The sequence below is a fragment of the Scardinius erythrophthalmus genome, assembly GCF_964197995.2.
Source record: "Scardinius erythrophthalmus genome assembly, chromosome: 20".
In the NCBI taxonomy this organism is placed as follows: Eukaryota; Metazoa; Chordata; class Actinopteri; order Cypriniformes; family Leuciscidae; genus Scardinius; species Scardinius erythrophthalmus.
In genome coordinates, this window is record NC_138240.1 from 32829313 (window position 1) to 32846854 (window position 17542).

General features: G+C 38.4%; 1 protein-coding gene across 1 annotated transcript in view; it reads right to left on the reverse strand.

Moving 5' to 3' along the window:
* The window catches only part of bin3 (bridging integrator 3), a 60223-nt gene that overhangs the window by 11307 nt on the left and 31374 nt on the right, over positions 1 to 17542 (reverse strand). Inside the window, exon 7 of the mRNA XM_081349615.1 lies at positions 1500 to 1641. Within this exon, the coding sequence (XP_081205741.1) occupies positions 1500 to 1641 (142 nt within the window). The remainder of the gene's footprint in view (positions 1 to 1499; positions 1642 to 17542) is intronic.

Here is a 17542-nt window from a genome sequence, read left to right on the forward strand (position 1 = left end):
ATAATTAACTTTAATGAGAGTTAGTTGAAGTTGATATGTAGTTGAAAAGTTACTTATAGTCGGTAGAATTTGGGAGCATCAAAACAAAGTGTTAGCAGATATTAAGCAGACAGTCAACTAATACTCTAATGACTGACTGTTGACGTAGTTGAAAAGAGACTTCTAGTTAGTAGAATGTCTATGGTGGACCATCGAAATAAGAGTGTTAGGAAATCATCTTATTTACTCCTGAATGTGCAAAAGCATTAGCTGGATAAATCTGCAAAACACAAGTTGATTTGCAGGTCAAATTTGATTGAATGTGTCTTTGTTACAGTATAATTAATTAAACAAATAAGCACTGATTTTAATAAACAACATGTACATACTATAAGGTTAGTGTTTGGTTTAGTATTAGTTGCTTGTAATTGGGCTTGTCAATGGCACTGATTTAATTTGATTCAATATTGATTCATTTTGGATTGATCAGGTGCAGTGAATGTCAATTTATCTCAAGGAAAACAATATCTCTTAACTAATGCTGTAAAATATTTAGGGAGCCCTGTCTGTTGGTTCATTACTATATTAAAGGTCAAAATTAACTTTTTTGTTATGCAAATATTAAAATTGCACACAAGGCAGTTTTTATAATAACTTTAATAACATAATTAGGTTTCTACTGTAATTAGTTGTTTGAAATTGTGGCTTTCAGGATGGATTTATATAAATATTGAATAACAGGTAAAAGATAATGTAATATATTTATATATTTAGCAAAATGCTCCTCTCTAAAGTTCATTTTTCTAGCTAACTATCGAGTTTATGATCATTGAATGGCTTTCATGAGGTAAATGTTATATTTAAAAGCTGTTTTTTTTACGTCTTTCTGCGGTTGAAACCCTAACTGAGTGATTACATGAGACGGGATACATTTTGGTATGTTGTACTGTATCTTTCAACATACCTTCATGTTTATTTCATGCTGTAACTAACAGTAAAGCAAAAGAGATTATCGGTTCATGTGAACCACTTGAACAGCGATCTGTCACATCACATTAAAGAGTGACAAAATGGGGTTCAAGAATTGATATCAGTTCCTCAAAATAAGAATTGATTAAAATCTAGATTTTCAACTCAGCCCTAGTTGTGATTGCGCACAATTAACTGAAATTACTATAGTAAATACATATAACATGCAACCGAACATGCATATAAATACATATAACATGCAAAGTGTTACTGATTCGAGCTAAAGAAACAAAATGATGGTACTATTGCGATCAGATTTTACTCCTGATTTGATCTTGACAATCAGCTTTGGAGAGTTTTATCTTTCCCCATTCAAACGGACAGGAGCTGTTTGCTTGATCCACATAGAAAACAGCAACCTGGGGCGTTACCAAGATGACCGCTGAGTGAACTCACATTAAAGGATTTTTGGTATTATTAGGAGATCAGTCACTCATTGAAAAATGAACGCCTGAAATTGCAACACAGTCAGAAAGGAAGTTGGGTTGTACCTGATGGAGTTTGACCATGATGGGCCCCGTCTTCTCTTTTTCTTCATACTTCTCCACTTTAGACTGGAGTCTCTTATAATCTTGAAGAGCCTGTTCCCTGCGTTTTACTGCCATGTTCAGACTGGGAAACACACTGCTGTACCTGAGCACACACACAACACAGACAGAAGAGAAAATCTTCACAAAACAGACAAACAATCCTAGACAAATCATTAAGATGAATTACAAAAGGCTACAAACTGGTGTAAATCGCACATAAAACCATTTGTAGATTGTCACATTCAATTCAGTTAGAAAAGATTTACACAGATATTTGCATTATGCCAAATGTCTTGTTTCAATGACGAGAACAATTATAGCTGTCAACCTCTAGAGAAATGTCCCCAAAAGATAGTTCAACGATTTACAACTTCGCATTTTGCTTCATAATTTTAAAAGTGTAAATTGAGTTTTTCTGAACAACCGATACGACAACCTCTCTGCTTCCCCCACTGGAGGAAACAACAACATATAGTTTGAGGCATGGTTTGCGTTTATTAACTGGGTTGGTCTCAACATGGCAGCCATTATGAGGGAGCAACTAGCCATATATAATACAAATAAGACTTTTCTAGGCCAGGGTTTTTTAAAGTGGGGTCTGTGACCCATTGCCAGGGAGTCCACAAAATATTTTGCTATACCATATTTCCAGACTTCAAGTCGCATTTTTTCTTTTTTTCATGTGAATCGTGCTAAGATTTATATTCCAAAGTGACTTCTACTATAATGCATGTGATGTCAAACAAGCAAAACATAGACACTTAAAAGTAAGACACTTCAAGGTTTCTATATTTTTCATGTCTGTGCGACAAGTATTTCATCTCTGCTGAGTTTTTGTTCAAGGAGACCGAAACGGCAAGCACACTTTGTTTTCTTTATTTTACAAAAGTACGACGTTTTGCTGTTATTTTGAAGGTACACAAGTATAAATAGACCCTTTACCATTTTGAATGATGCCTTACTCTTATCTGATTTATATATATAAAAAAAAAGCCATTTTTGCCAATTTTCTTTAATTTTTTATTTTTTATTTCCGCTAATATGAGCGATCACGCCAGCGCCTCGCACAGCTGTAGCCTATTATTAAAAAGTACATTTACAATGGGGACCGTTTTTGCACCAGTAAATCAAGCATATTATGTTCATTACTCTCACCCACACTAACTTAGGGTTTAATCACTATTATAATTATGAGTTAGCCTGGCTAAAGTCAGACCAAGTCTCATTTGAGACTTGGTCTGGGAACCACGTTCATTTTCTCGTATTTGAGGCGTGGTTTACGAATGCCCAGAGCCGTTTATTGGGCACTATGAATGTCTATCAAATGCGCCTGTACGTAGCTCATAGCCAATCGCTTCAATTATACCAGATGACATATGTAGAGTGACAGAAATTCGATTAGGAAAAAGACGATGGGTCAAAGATTTATTTGTACACGATGGCGTTTAGCGAATATTACCGTTTGTGCAAGATAAACATGAGGGTAGAAGATAACGTCGAGTCTGATGCCATATTGGATCCATAGATATAAACAAACCTATTCGGTGTCGTCATCGTCTTGCTGCTCCCTCACCGTTCTGTGATTGGTTCCCTTTTTCAGGGGAAAAGACGGTCCAGAATGCCTAGCAGCGTGAATAAAATCGTGCTGCGAGCAAGGCAGTATGGGGAAACCCAGGCTAATTATTGTTCTAGGCCACTGATTTGACTGGAGTCTTCATCCTATGAGTTCACATCCTCCTAAAATATTTGTCAAAAATATCTATGCATTCCTTGAGGTGTTAAACTTACGTTAAACGGAAGACTACATAGTGCTTCATAGTGCACATAAAAAAATAAAATAAAATAAAAAATCAATAGAGTGTGTTGAACACAGCCAACAGAACATTTGTCTTTAAGAACCCACAGTGTTTTTGTTCGGACAATCGTGTAATAATGTGATGAGGTTGTTGATATAGCATTAGCCCATTTTAACAGGATCACTTAATTACAGCCACACAAAAGGCATCTCACTCGGATTCTTGTATTGTTTCTATTCCAAATGAAAATATAATCTCTGGGTGAGAAGCCTGGTCTCTGGAAACTAAAAATAGGAAAACTCTAAACTGTAACTTAGCAACAGAGTCGGCCGCTTTGGTTTGAGGCCTGACTGCGTTTCGACTTTGCATCGCCTGGGAGCACCGAGGAACAGTACAAACGCATGACCCACACCGTTTTGTTCTTTGTAACTACTGAAAAAGCTACGAGCTTCGCAGGAGGAGGACAGTTTTAAGGTCAAGGAGCTATAAATGTATGTTCTTATGTGCATTATTTGGGGGATTTAGGTGAAGAAACTCTGTAAGGTCTTCTGGAGGAAAGATGCTACTGGCAATAAGTGGGAGAAGATGCGATGAGTAAAGTGGCTTCTGATTAAACTCAAATGGCAAACATTGCAAATTGAATTGGTGACTTTTACGGAGGATGTTCATTAATTACTGAAGGCCTGTTCACACGGCACAGAGAAACTACATCGTTGGAATCACTTTCAGCCAATCAGAATCCATCCTGCTGTAAAGAGCTCGAGCATTGAAAGCGGCAGACGACAAAAATGCAGCGCTGGCTTAGAATAAATAAACAGAACGATATTGTGGTGTGGTACTATAGTTATAGTTATTTTTATCTTCATATTTATAGCTCTTGGTGTGAAGCCTACTTGAATAAATCTGAAAAGAAATATTCTAGATAATAAAAAATACATAGATGGAATATAAAGCAGCATTTGTATTTAATGAAACAATACACAGGTCATAATGTAGGGGCTTTTATACATAGAGATTTCAGAAAAACTGAAGGCTGAATAAATGATTCATGCTTAAACCTTTTTTAGTATGACGTGCACTAATGATTCATAAAAACAAGAACAGATATTATGAAAGCAAATCAATAGTTATTTAATGTAGTCTTCTAAAAGCCGTTCATTAATTGATACAGAACTAGTTAAACTGACAAGTTATTAAATAAGGATGTCAAATTAAACACCCTTTTAATATTATGTTTTCACTTTGCTTTCTAAAGTCTGGCAAAGTCTGGTGAAACATGTACCAAATCTGAATATAGTGTGTGAAAAGTGTTTTATTGTATCATAATATAGTTTATCATCTTCAGCTGTTCACTGGGGTTTTTATTCTCTGCAATATTCATTGTAAAGCTGCTTACTAACAATATTTAAGCATAGAAAAAGACAGTTAAGCTAATAGAAAGTAATTTTTATTTATAAGGACAATATAAACGCCAGTTATTTCATTTTGAAAACAACATTTTGTCTTTATAAAAATCACACAATTTTTTAAATCACACAATACAAATGGGTCTTTGAAAAAATATAGCCGTCTTTTGTTTTAGGATGGGCTTCCCTTGTAAGGGGATCATGGTATTTTGTGGTCCTTGGTATCAAAGCCTTTGAAATCCACTGACTTAGTGGATTAAGATCTGGAATTGTAACCAAAACTTTGCAAATTCAACATCTGCGAGTGGTGATGCCAAAATCTCTACCTTAGGGTCAGATGAAGAATCAGCCAAATTAGTAAAATAAGTGATGAGCTACAGACGGTGAAAGTGAAAAGAGAGAGAGAGAGAGAGAGAGAGAGTGAGTGAAGAAAGTGAAGAGAGAGAGAGAGAGAGAGAGAGAGAGAGAGAGAGAGAGAGAGAGAGAGAGAGAGAGAGAGAGAGAGAGAGAGAGAGAGAGAGAGAGAGAGAGAGAGAGAGAGAGAGAGAGAGAGAGAGAGAGAGAGAGAGAGAGAGAACGGGCTTCACCATGCAGAGCTCTGTTAAGACAAGCCCTAAATTGTTTCCCACAGGAAGTAAAGAAGGGAGAGGCACAATATCACTGTGGAAACGTCATAGGACCCAGCCCCGCAACCCACGCTTACTCTCTATTTATAAAACACCACCTTGGCCCAATCACTCTCTTCTATCTCTCTTCTTGACACGAAGGTGAAGTGTGACAATTGGATTATACATCATGAAACATAATACTAACTTAAAATGGCAAAATCTATCTAAAATAGATTCATAGTGATTATGACCATTTTCGTATATATATATATATATATATATATATATATATATATATATATATATATATATATATATATATATATATATATATATATATATATATATATATATATATATATATATATATATAAATTATAAACACCCACTGGTGGTGAGACAGCACAAAAAAAAAAAAAAACACCATGTAAAAAAAATTAGATTTAAAAATGAATAAAAGTCCTGCCATTAAACAACTTTTCATTATTCTTTCTATTTTATTTTATAAATTTATATTTTCACACTAAATCTCCAAATGAATGTAGAATAAACATAAAGACGGTATATTTTAAATATTTTTAATGTTATTTTTTGTTATTATTATGAAGGCCAGCATCACCAATGCCAATACTGATATTGATGTCTCTATTAAATGGATTTCATTTTTTCTAAATTTCTGAGTATAAAATGAGTTATTATTTAAAATTACAGTATACTTAAAAGCCACGATTTTTAATAGGCTCAATAATATTCTAACTTTTAATTTAAGCGAACTTAAATCAATCTTCACATAAACCCATTAAAATAAACCACATTTAGCTGTGCTTTAAATATACTAGCTGTTCCTTTTATATATAATTGCATATAGTGTATAGCAATATAGTGATGTTTCTGTCTCTGTCAATATCAGCTCTCTCTCTCTTTGAAATGTTAGCTAATTTTTTTCAACACTAAGTTTTTTTTTGCACATTAATTTTCACAAGTAAGAAAATTACAAGTTAAAACATTTGGTATCAATATTTTTAGATGAGGATCGATCATCTTGACATAACGTCAGTATTGCAAGTATTGCAGTATTTCCTTAATTGACATGTCATAGGTAGGTGTGGTAAAAAAATAAAAAATAAAAATACTAATAATAATACTTAAGGAATAATTTATATGACTAAAATTTAAAGGATTAGTTCACCCATGAAAATTGTGTCATTAATTTCTCACCCTCGTATGTTTCCAAACCCATAAGACTCGTTTATCTTTGGAACACAAATGAAGATATTTTAACAAAATCTGAGAGCTTTCTCTAAAGAGATTGTAAAACTAATCCATAGGAATCGAGCAGTTTATTCCAAATTTTCTGAAGAGACTCGATCGCTTTGAACATCAGTTGCGGTAAACAGAAGCTCAAGCATGTTCCCTAGACGTGCGAGAACCAATGAGGTTCATTCTCGTGTTACGCATCACATTTGAGCTTCAGGAAGAACCAATGAGGTTCATTCTCGTGTTACGCATCACGTTTGAGCTTCAGCAAGAACCAATGAGGTTCATTCTCGTGTTACGCATCACGTTTGAGCTTCAGCAAGAACCAATGAGGTTCATTCTCGTGTTACGCATCACGTTTGAGCTTCAACAAGAACCAATGAGGTTCATTCTCGTGTTACGCATCACATTTGAGCTTCAGGAAGAACCAATGAGGTTCATTCTCGTGTTACGCATCACGTTTGAGCTTCAGCAAGAACCAATGAGGTTCATTCTCGTGTTACGCATCACGTTTGAGCTTCAGCAAGAACCAATGAGGTTCATTCTCGTGTTACGCATCACGTTTGAGCTTCAACAAGAACCAATGAGGTTCATTCTCGTGTTACGCAGCACGTTTGAGCTTCAGCAAGAACCAATGAGGTTCATTCTCGTGTTACGCATCACGTTTGAGCTTCAACAAGAACCAATGAGGTTCATTCTCGTGTTACGCATCACATTTGAGCTTCAGGAAGAACCAATGAGGTTCATTCTCGTGTTACGCATCACGTTTGAGCTTCAGCAAGAACCAATGAGGTTCATTCTCGTGTTACGCATCACGTTTGAGCTTCAGCAAGAACCAATGAGGTTCATTCTCGTGTTACGCATCACGTTTGAGCTTCAGCAAGAACCAATGAGGTTCATTCTCGTGTTACGCATCACGTTTGAGCTTCAGCAAGAACCAATGAGGTTCATTCTCGTGTTACGCATCACATTTGAGCTTCAGCAAGAACCAATGAGGTTCATTCTCGTGTTACGCATCACGTTTGAGCTTCAGGAAGAACCAATGAGGTTCATTCTCGTGTTACGCATCACGTTTGAGCTTCAGCAAGAACCAATGAGGTTCATTCTCGTGTTACGCATCACGTTTGAGCTTCAACAAGAACCAATGAGGTTCATTCTCGTGTTACGCATCACGTTTGACCTTCAGGAAGAACCAATGAGGTTCATTCTCGTGTTACACATCACGTTTGAGCTTCAGCAAGAACCAATGAGGTTCATTCTCGTGTTATGCATCACGTTTGAGCTTCAGCGAGAACCAATGAGGTTCATTCTCGTGTTACGCATCACGTTTGAGCTTCAGCAAGAACCAATGAGGTTCATTCTCGTGTTACGCATCACGTTTGAGCTTCAACAAGAACCAATGAGGTTCATTCTCGTGTTACGCATCACATTTGAGCTTCAGGAAGAACCAATGAGGTTCATTCTCGTGTTACGCATCACGTTTGAGCTTCAGCAAGAACCAATGAGGTTCATTCTCGTGTTACGCATCACGTTTGAGCTTCAGCAAGAACCAATGAGGTTCATTCTCGTGTTACGCATCACGTTTGAGCTTCAACAAGAACCAATGAGGTTCATTCTCGTGTTACGCATCACATTTGAGCTTCAGCAAGAACCAATGAGGTTCATTCTCGTGTTATGCATCACGTTTGAGCTTCAGCAAGAACCAATGAGGTTCATTCTCGTGTTACGCATCACGTTTGAGCTTCAACAAGAACCAATGAGGTTCATTCTCGTGTTATGCATCACGTTTGAGCTTCAGCAAGAACCAATGAGGTTCATTCTCGTGTTACGCATCACGTTTGAGCTTCAACAAGAACCAATGAGGTTCATTCTCGTGTTATGCATCACGTTTGAGCTTCAACAAGAACCAATGAGGTTCATTCTCGTGTTACGCATCACATTTGAGCTTCAGCAAGAACCAATGAGGTTCATTCTCGTGTTACGCAACACATTTGAGCTTCAGCAAGAACCAATGAGGTTCATTCTCGTGTTACGCATCACGTTTGAGCTTCAACAAGAACCAATGAGGTTCATTCTCGTGTTATGCATCACGTTTGAGCTTCAGCAAGAACCAATGAGGTTCATTCTCGTGTTACGCATCACATTTGAGCTTCAACAAGAACCAATGAGGTTCATTCTCGTGTTATGCATCACGTTTGAGCTTCAGCAAGAACCAATGAGGTTCATTCTCGTGTTACGCATCACGTTTGAGCTTCAACAAGAACCAATCAGGTTCATTCTCATGTTACGCATCACATTTGAGCTTCAGCAAGAACCAATGAGGTTCATTCTCGTGTTATGCATCACGTTTGAGCTTCAACAAGAACCAATGAGGTTCATTCTCGTGTTACGCAACACATTTGAGCTTCAGCAAGAACCAATGAGGTTCATTCTCGTGTTACGCATCACGTTTGAGCTTCAACAAGAACCAATGAGGTTCATTCTCGTGTTACGCATCACATTTGAGCTTCAGCAAGAACCAATGAGGTTCATTCTCGTGTTACGCATCACATTTGAGCTTCAGCAAGAACCAATGAGGTTCATTCTCGTGTTATGCATCACGTTTGAGCTTCAGCAAGAACCAATGAGGTTCATTCTCGTGTTACGCATCACGTTTGAGCTTCAGCAAGAACCAATGAGGTTCATTCTCGTGTTACGCATCACGTTTGAGCTTCAACAAGAACCAATGAGGTTCATTCTCGTGTTACGCATCACGTTTGAGCTTCAGCAAGAACCAATGAGGTTCATTCTCGTGTTACGCATCACGTTTGAGCTTCAGCAAGAGGTTTGTTCAAGAGCTATTACACATCTTCTGAAAGAAGAATCTCCTGATCAAAACACAGGCAAAGAACAAGCAGAAACAAGCGATAGCATATGTAATCATGTGCAAATATAAAATAATGTGATCATCAACATTAAACAGCATATAAATCAAAACTGCCTAATGTTACTGAATGAAATGTCGACCCAGGACGAGCTTTAGGACTGTGAAGCTTTAAGGGTATTGATGAACTCGATCTACTCCATCTATGTTTGATCATCAATCTGAATCCCATCTGAATGACGTCTTTGACAAAAACGCAATTTTCTCAGCTTTTTGTTTAAAATGTTGCTTTTTTAATTAAACTTATCCACATTCAAGTGTTGATAAAATAAGAATACATGAAGCTAGAATAAAACCAGATGTTCAATTATTCATACAACAAAATATTCTGGGGGCCATGAAAACTTTGTGAAAATGATCAAAAACGCTGGCGGTGGCTGGCAACAAGTGCTGGCGGGGAAAGAGTTAATTGAAGAATTTTCATTTTTTAGGACAACTAGCCCTTTAAGTCTGTAATCACTAAAAATCTTGACAAATTTCCAATTTTGGGGGAATGATTCCTTCCATTTTAAAACCTTCAAATACACATAAACATCTATTTAAGCATGTCTACACACACAATATTAGTAAAATAACAACTTGCTCATGTTACGTGGAATTAGCATCTGTTGTCCCCTGAGCGCAGGTTTAGAGCAGGCCTGCTCTGTCTATAATGACAGTTTACGGGTGGTGTTCTTGGAAGTAAGCAATCTAAAAACACTCGCTGTAATCTAGACTAACGGTTCAGACTGGCTAGAGGACGGCCCCGTCTGACTCGGCACAAGCTAAACACAAGGTCACGCGCCCGTCCTGTCTAAAAGCTCTCTTGATGTTTCAATGAAAATCCGCGTGACTGCACACACACTTGCGCTCCACCTCGCCGGTCGGCTGTATAATTTAACACCCGTCTAGTCTGGCTGCGGGTGTGGTGGCCGCTTGACAGAGAATGGCAGAAATAACAGTTGGACGAAGTCACAGTCGCACACACACACACACACACGAGCCAAACCAGAGTCTGGACGGGATGACAGTGCTCCGGTCAGCGGGACAGTACGTCTGCGCAGGAGTTTAACAAGTTCACTGTGCTGTAGGGTGTAATCTGAATGCTGGGTGCTGCTGTGTCATGCCGGAGAATGCCTTTATTATAGATTTTCTATTTCTATAAATCAGAATTGGAAGCTGGTCCACATCTTTGACCAGCCCTGTGTCTCTTTTAAGCATCACAGGAGACTGTAAACAGACCGTATGCTCTCTGCTCATCTCTCTGCTGGCATTTAACAATGCAAGGGTGTTTAGGGTGTTTGCAAGGGTGGTTACTTACTGGCCCGAGTCAAAAGAGCCCACCCACGAATCTCTATGGCATTCTGGTTTCTAGCTATGGCTCGGGTCCCTCCTTCAAATGTAAGTTTATTGTATTGTTCCACCCATTTTTCTTATTTGGAAGGTAAAAAACATAAAGATAGAGCGGACAAAAATTAAGATTTTGTCATCATGTAGACCTCATGTGCCAGAGAAACGAGCGCGCAGCCGTCTGTAGAATTGTGTGTTTGAACTTCTGTTTTTGCTGTAGCTCTGGATATTTCTAAAACATCGCTGTCGAAGAGTAATTATCAGCTGATTTGGATTAACTTTGTGTAGAGTTAACGAAAGTTATCATGAGCATTGTATTGTTTGAAGTGGATGTCATAACAAATATCAGTTGGTTTTGTGTTGGGTTGTTTTTGCGTTGTGTTGTTTTTGCGTTGTGTTGTTTTTGCGTTGTGTTTTCCTAGACTGTTCCCAGCTGGTGGAATGACCTGCCTATCTCAATTCGAGCCATTTTCACAAAATGTCTAAAGACACATCTTTTTCGTCAGCACTTGACCAATTAATACTAACACTCACCTTTTCTATTCTATACTATTCGTTTAGTTTTTCTGTTTTGAAATATTGAAATATTTCAATTTTAAAATATTGCTGATCACTTACAAAGCACTAAATGGTTTAGCTCCGCAGTACTTGAGCGAGCTCTAAAATTCCGGCCAGTTGATAATACCTAGAATATCAAAATCGACTGCTGGCGGTAGATCCTTCTCCTATTTAACACCAAAACTTTGGAACAGTCTTCCTACCATTGTCCGGGAAGCAGACACACCCTGTCAGTTCAAAGCTAGATTAAAGATACATCTCTTTGACCTAGCTTTCACATAATACATTATAGACTTCTATAATTTAATGTTAGATTAGGTCAGCTGGAACCGGGAACACTTCCCATAAATCCTGATGTACTCGTTACATCATAAGAATGGCATCTACGCTAATTTTAGTGTCTTTTGTTTATCCCGAGGTTTTCCCGCAGCCTGCCGGATCCAGGCCGTATCCAGATCTGACGAAGGACCTTCGCCTGGACCCGATGACAACGCAGTGCTGAAGTGCCAACTAGTCTCTCCCTATGGAGGATCCCTTTACCACTCTACAGATAAAGCGTCGTCGGGAAACTCAATTCGCGTACCTACCCCGAATTGATAAAATAAAATAAAATTCTGTATCAAAAATTATAAGGAAAGACCAGTACTTTGTTTGTAGGGAATTCCAAACCTGCGCACATATATTCAAACGCACATAACTATAGAACCCATTCTTAATGCGCATGTGACCGCCATCAACGTTTCTCATAGGTTCGCGTTTAAAGGGGTCATATAATGGTACATGCACTTTTACAAGTTGATTGCACTGAAATGTCTGTTGGCAGTGCCTGTACACAACCATCCTATCATGATAAAAATCCATCCAGTGGTTTTGTTTTAATCTCCTTATATGTTTGACCCTCTCTGAAATCAAGCCGTTCGATATTGTGACGTCATAAGATCGTACGCCCCTCCCGCTATTGTGATTGACAGCCGTGTTTCAACACAAGACCCGCCCTGAGCAAGCTGTGACAGCCGTCGTCATAGCAGTCCGCCATTGTTGATATGCTGGAGTAGAATGGCGTCTAAGCGATTGTGGTGTTCTGTTCTTAGATGTAATAAGGAACACAGCAGTCATTTGGATGTTCCTAAATCCGAGCCGTTGAAGAAGCAGTGGCTGAGTTTTGTTTTTGAAGCGATATGCCCAAAGGATTGACGCGGGGATTCCCTCACGGGGATTCCCCACGATCGTCTGTGCTTTCATGTTTGCGCGAATCATTTCACACCAGACAGCTTTACAAACGAGAAAAAACGGATCGGTACCAACGTGTTCCTGCTGAGCCTCCAGAAGATGTGAGTGTAATGTTTTATTAACCTTTATATTAGTATTTATATTAATCTTTGCGAAATTTGCAAACCTTGCTGCAGCTTCACGATGAATGCGTCTAAGGTTTACACTCAGGGTACATTACAGCATGTTTTCTATGTACGACGTTCTCAATATAATTCATAATCCCACGTTTATAACGAATAACACGTGGTTATTGTGTTAGATACGGTCAGAGAATGTCTAATACGGTGTACCCACAGAACAGAGGGGCGGGGTGAGCAAAGCTCATTATCATTTAAAGACACATGCACTGAAACGGCGTGCTGAAAACAGAGCTGTTTTTGACCAGGTAAAATTAGTGTTTTCTTACAATACTAATGAGAATTTTTAATTAAAGTATATTACAAACTTTTAATTTAGACCCTAAAGAATCATATTAGCTTGTACAAAAATGGCATTATATGACCCCTTTAAAGTCTATGTAGAGAGAATGGTGTCGTCTTAGCGGCCCCTAATTTAATAACAAATGATTGTTGCGACGGAAGCGAATCAATCAAAACTAACTTTAGCTGGAAAATAACTTTATTAAAGAACCGCTATAAAGCCAAATCTCTGTTACCTTAAATTATACGTTTATCTCTGTAAAGCTGCTTTGAAACAATCTACATTGTTAAAAGCGCTATATAAATGAAGATGACTTGACTTGACTTGTTTAAAAAAACCTTGCTATGTGTACTGTGCTAGACAGAGACTTGTTACAGCACTTGTATACTGTTGCCCTCTTGTTGGTCTGATTGCTTCTATTGTTCTCCTAACTTGTAAGTCTGCAAAAATGTGTTGTGTTTTTGTTTTGAGTGTCCTGTCATGTTGTGCGTTTTGTGTTGTCTGTGCAATGAAAATCAATGGTTTCCAATACTGCGTTGTTTTGGACCACATTGACTTTCATTGTATGGACAAAACAGATGAAACAAATACCATCTTTTTTTGATCTGCAGAAAAAAAAAATATGACCATTAAAATTTGGGGGTGAATTAATCCTTTTAAGTCAGATCACTTGGAGAAGTCCCTCGTCAGCAAGTGTGATTTGAGGAACTGTATCGTCCATGGCTGTAGCACAAACATTACAGGACAAGTTAAGCAACCAAGCAGAATACTTAACGTTTTTGATTTGAATAAGCCCTTATATATGAGCAATAGTTAGTGGTGTTTGCTTAAGACAAGCGTCACTATTACCAAGATATCTCTCCATGAGACATATCAGAAGAAAAAAAAAATCCATCTTGTCTTTAGTCAACAAAGACTTCAATGAACCAAGTCAAAACAACCTCCCCCTAATGCATATCGCCCAGCAGATATAATGGAGAGCTACTCGCACAATTCAAAACTACTGCTGACTTCTGTTAGCGCAGACAAAACACACACTCACAGCGAGAGGCACGCACTCACCTGGTTTAGAAATGAGTTATCACATTAAGAGATCCGACATCTGTCTGAAGCCATTAGAGTTTCAACAGCTTTTCAGAAGGATCACATTATAAATACTTTCCTCCCATGAACACTGGGAGAACAACGAGAAAGAAACAAGAAACGCTGATCTATTCATGCACTAATGGAATCTCGTCTTTCATGGTATCTGATTAAATGTGTTACGGCTCAGCAGGAAACAAAGACAGTGTGTTTTAAGGATTCCACTGGAGGCGAGACCGAGACGTAGCGATGGCTAAAAGAATGCGGTTTTGTTAAAAGCTAAACATGAGATTTCTAGCACACTTGATATGGATGCATATTAAGTTTGAAAGTAAAATCTCTGTTTTCTACCTTTATGACACACTGACAACCACCAAAACACACAGGTGGGAAAGAGAAAGCCACATGATGAATACAAGTTCATCCCAAGTAGCTTTTCCACAAGCTGAGAGAAATATTAACATATGCAGTTGCACAGTGTCACACACACAAATACAAAACACCATCGTTATAACACACACAACACTAAACCTAAACCCACAAGATGTAACAAAACCCCACTGTACATAACTGACAACAACAACACTAAGATGAACTACATAATTAAATAACTTAAACCTATTTAAATAAAAACAATCAAAATGTAAAGCGTCACAATGCTACAAAATATTAATAATAACATACTGATGGTCCTAAAAAACTATTTATTTCTCTACAGAAAAATATAATTTTCATGATCTGCATCGTAACCCTATTAGGCCTACTGGATCATATTTATCATTACTGTATCAACATGATCAAAACTTTGCTGAAAAACCTGTTGCACACAATGCCTTCGATCATCTGATTGAAAGTTCATACTTTTTTTTTTTTGTAATTGTGAACCACGACCTGAAGGGACAAGTTTTGCGTGTCTTTCTGCTGTGAAATCTTTACTGATTTGTATAAAGTAAACGTGATTCTTTTGGTTTTGAGGAGAAATACGATCTAGATATTTTTCAACAATTGTGAGATTCACTCAAGAAGACTATGTCCACCGTCATTTCCAAGCAGTCATATTTAGAAGTGGTCAGCTGTAAGTTTGCATGTGTATGTGTGAGAGTGTGTATGCTGCTCTGCTGTTTAAAGCCTCTTCTGTGCTCATAGTATTTGTGTGTACATGAGTGTGTGTGTTTCTGGGCTTGAGGCCACGGTAAGAGCCTACACACACGTCCGCCACACACCCACCATCCAGCGGAAATGAGAACCATTCCGTCCTGCCACCAAACACACACACACAACTGCATGTACACTTTACAACACACACCCCACCAGAATGTACTTTCTATCCATCTTCCTATGACTCGTCTCACTGTTTTTGACACACACACACACACACACACACACACACACACACACACACACACACACACACACACACACACACACACACACACACACACACACACACACACGACAGCTGTACGGCTTTCACCAGAGTGGAGAGAGACCAAACCCTCTTTGCGGTGAATGGTTAAGTAATAAAAAACAAATATAATTATTTCTTACATAATTGAACACAAATCCGCACATCCTTTAGGAACGAAAGTAGAGCAAGAACTTCCTCCAAGAATCCTCACACACACACACACACAGAGGCGTTTGTTAGGAGTGTCTCCTCTTCCTCGTCTCTCGTTAAGGCCTGCTTCCTGTTCCGGCTCCTCCCACGAGAGAACGAGGCATGGAATAGCACTCATGGGGGCGAGAGAGGAGTGGAGGGGCGGACAGCCAAATAAACTTTTCTCCAGACACACTCTTTCATTCAGGACAGACCTGCAGCCGTCAGACCACGTCTCGTATAACGCTCTGCTCTTTTAATGCGCGCAGCTGAGAGGAAGTCTGGCGACCTGAAAGAGAGTCATTAACACACCTTCGACATATTTATTAATTGCGTCAGCCTGGCTGTAGTTGTTTTATGCAATAAACATATCAGTTCCGACTGAAATAGAACAACCGCAGATTTTTTTCCACCGAGGACACGCAAATTGATTCCAGGTGTTTAAAGACAATAACATAATCCCAGCCAGCATTCATAACTAACTTAAGATCACGCATATATGGACAGTCAATGCAACTGTGATTCAAACGGCATAATCTATTCCAGGACAGATGTTCAGTGGAAGATAATGTCTCATTTGGAAAATATTTGATGTTCGACATTCCAATGGAATAAAAAAAAAGATTGAAACAATGACAGACAAACCAGCTCTGCTCTAAATCCTGAGCTTCCTCACTGTCTACTCCCTACATAGGCAGCACACTTACCCAAACGAAAGCACACGTGGCAGCAATTTCACACCTGACACTTTATTCATTAGACTTAACACAATGTCCACCAGACGCGAGGTGATGCTGCAACATGCGATAAAAGCAATCTTTTCCATGTTAATCAGGGTTTCTGTCCACGAGTGACAAGGGATTCTCAATTTTAGGGTGTGTTCACACTTGCAATTCAGTTCTCTTGGTTCTTTTTGTCCAGACCACACTATGCTGTGACCTCAATGCTGTGTGTTGGGCTAAATGAGACGGAGGCTTGCATTTACCTGTACTGGGCAACATCAAAACTGTGACAAGAAGAACCAGATATTCTTGAGCTTTCTGTCCTATTTAGGGTCGCATCTTCTGACATCAGGTCCTGTTTTTGGTCCATTAAGGTACCACAGGTACCACACCTGGAAAGGTGGTTCTCAGTGCGCACCAGGGTTCGGATCACAGCGTTCACACAAATTAAAATGAATCACACTAACAGAGAAATCACACCAGAGTTCGTTTTAATCAAAACAAACCTGCCAAATGTGAACACACCCTTAGAAACAGTTTCCGTTTGTCTGATGTCACGGCTGTAACAACAACAAACTATGACAATAATAATCTCAGGTACTGATTATGGGCTTTTTTAATATTGGAAAAATGTTTGTATATCATTTTATGTGCACTTTACAACCATACTGAAAACGACAATGGAAAATTTACCTCAGATCTCACAAATAAATGAAAGGAAACTAGAAAGTTCAAACTGTGAACTCAAGGGTATTCTATGACAAAGATTGTATCAATCACTCTGTATTTATTAATAATGTTAAAATGATGTAATATTTCTGAATTTGATTGTGTACTTATCCATTCACTAGCGAGTGAAGTGCGTTTGCAGAGAGATTCGCCCATACACTCTTCTGATTGGCTGTGGTTTTTGATTGATTTTGTCGGATCTCATAGGCGTTTCGCATCTGGTGTGGACAGACAAATTGCTTGTTGCTGGAATCTTATCGCGTCTGGTTAAGATTCAGTGTAACTCAGAATTGAGCCTAGTTTG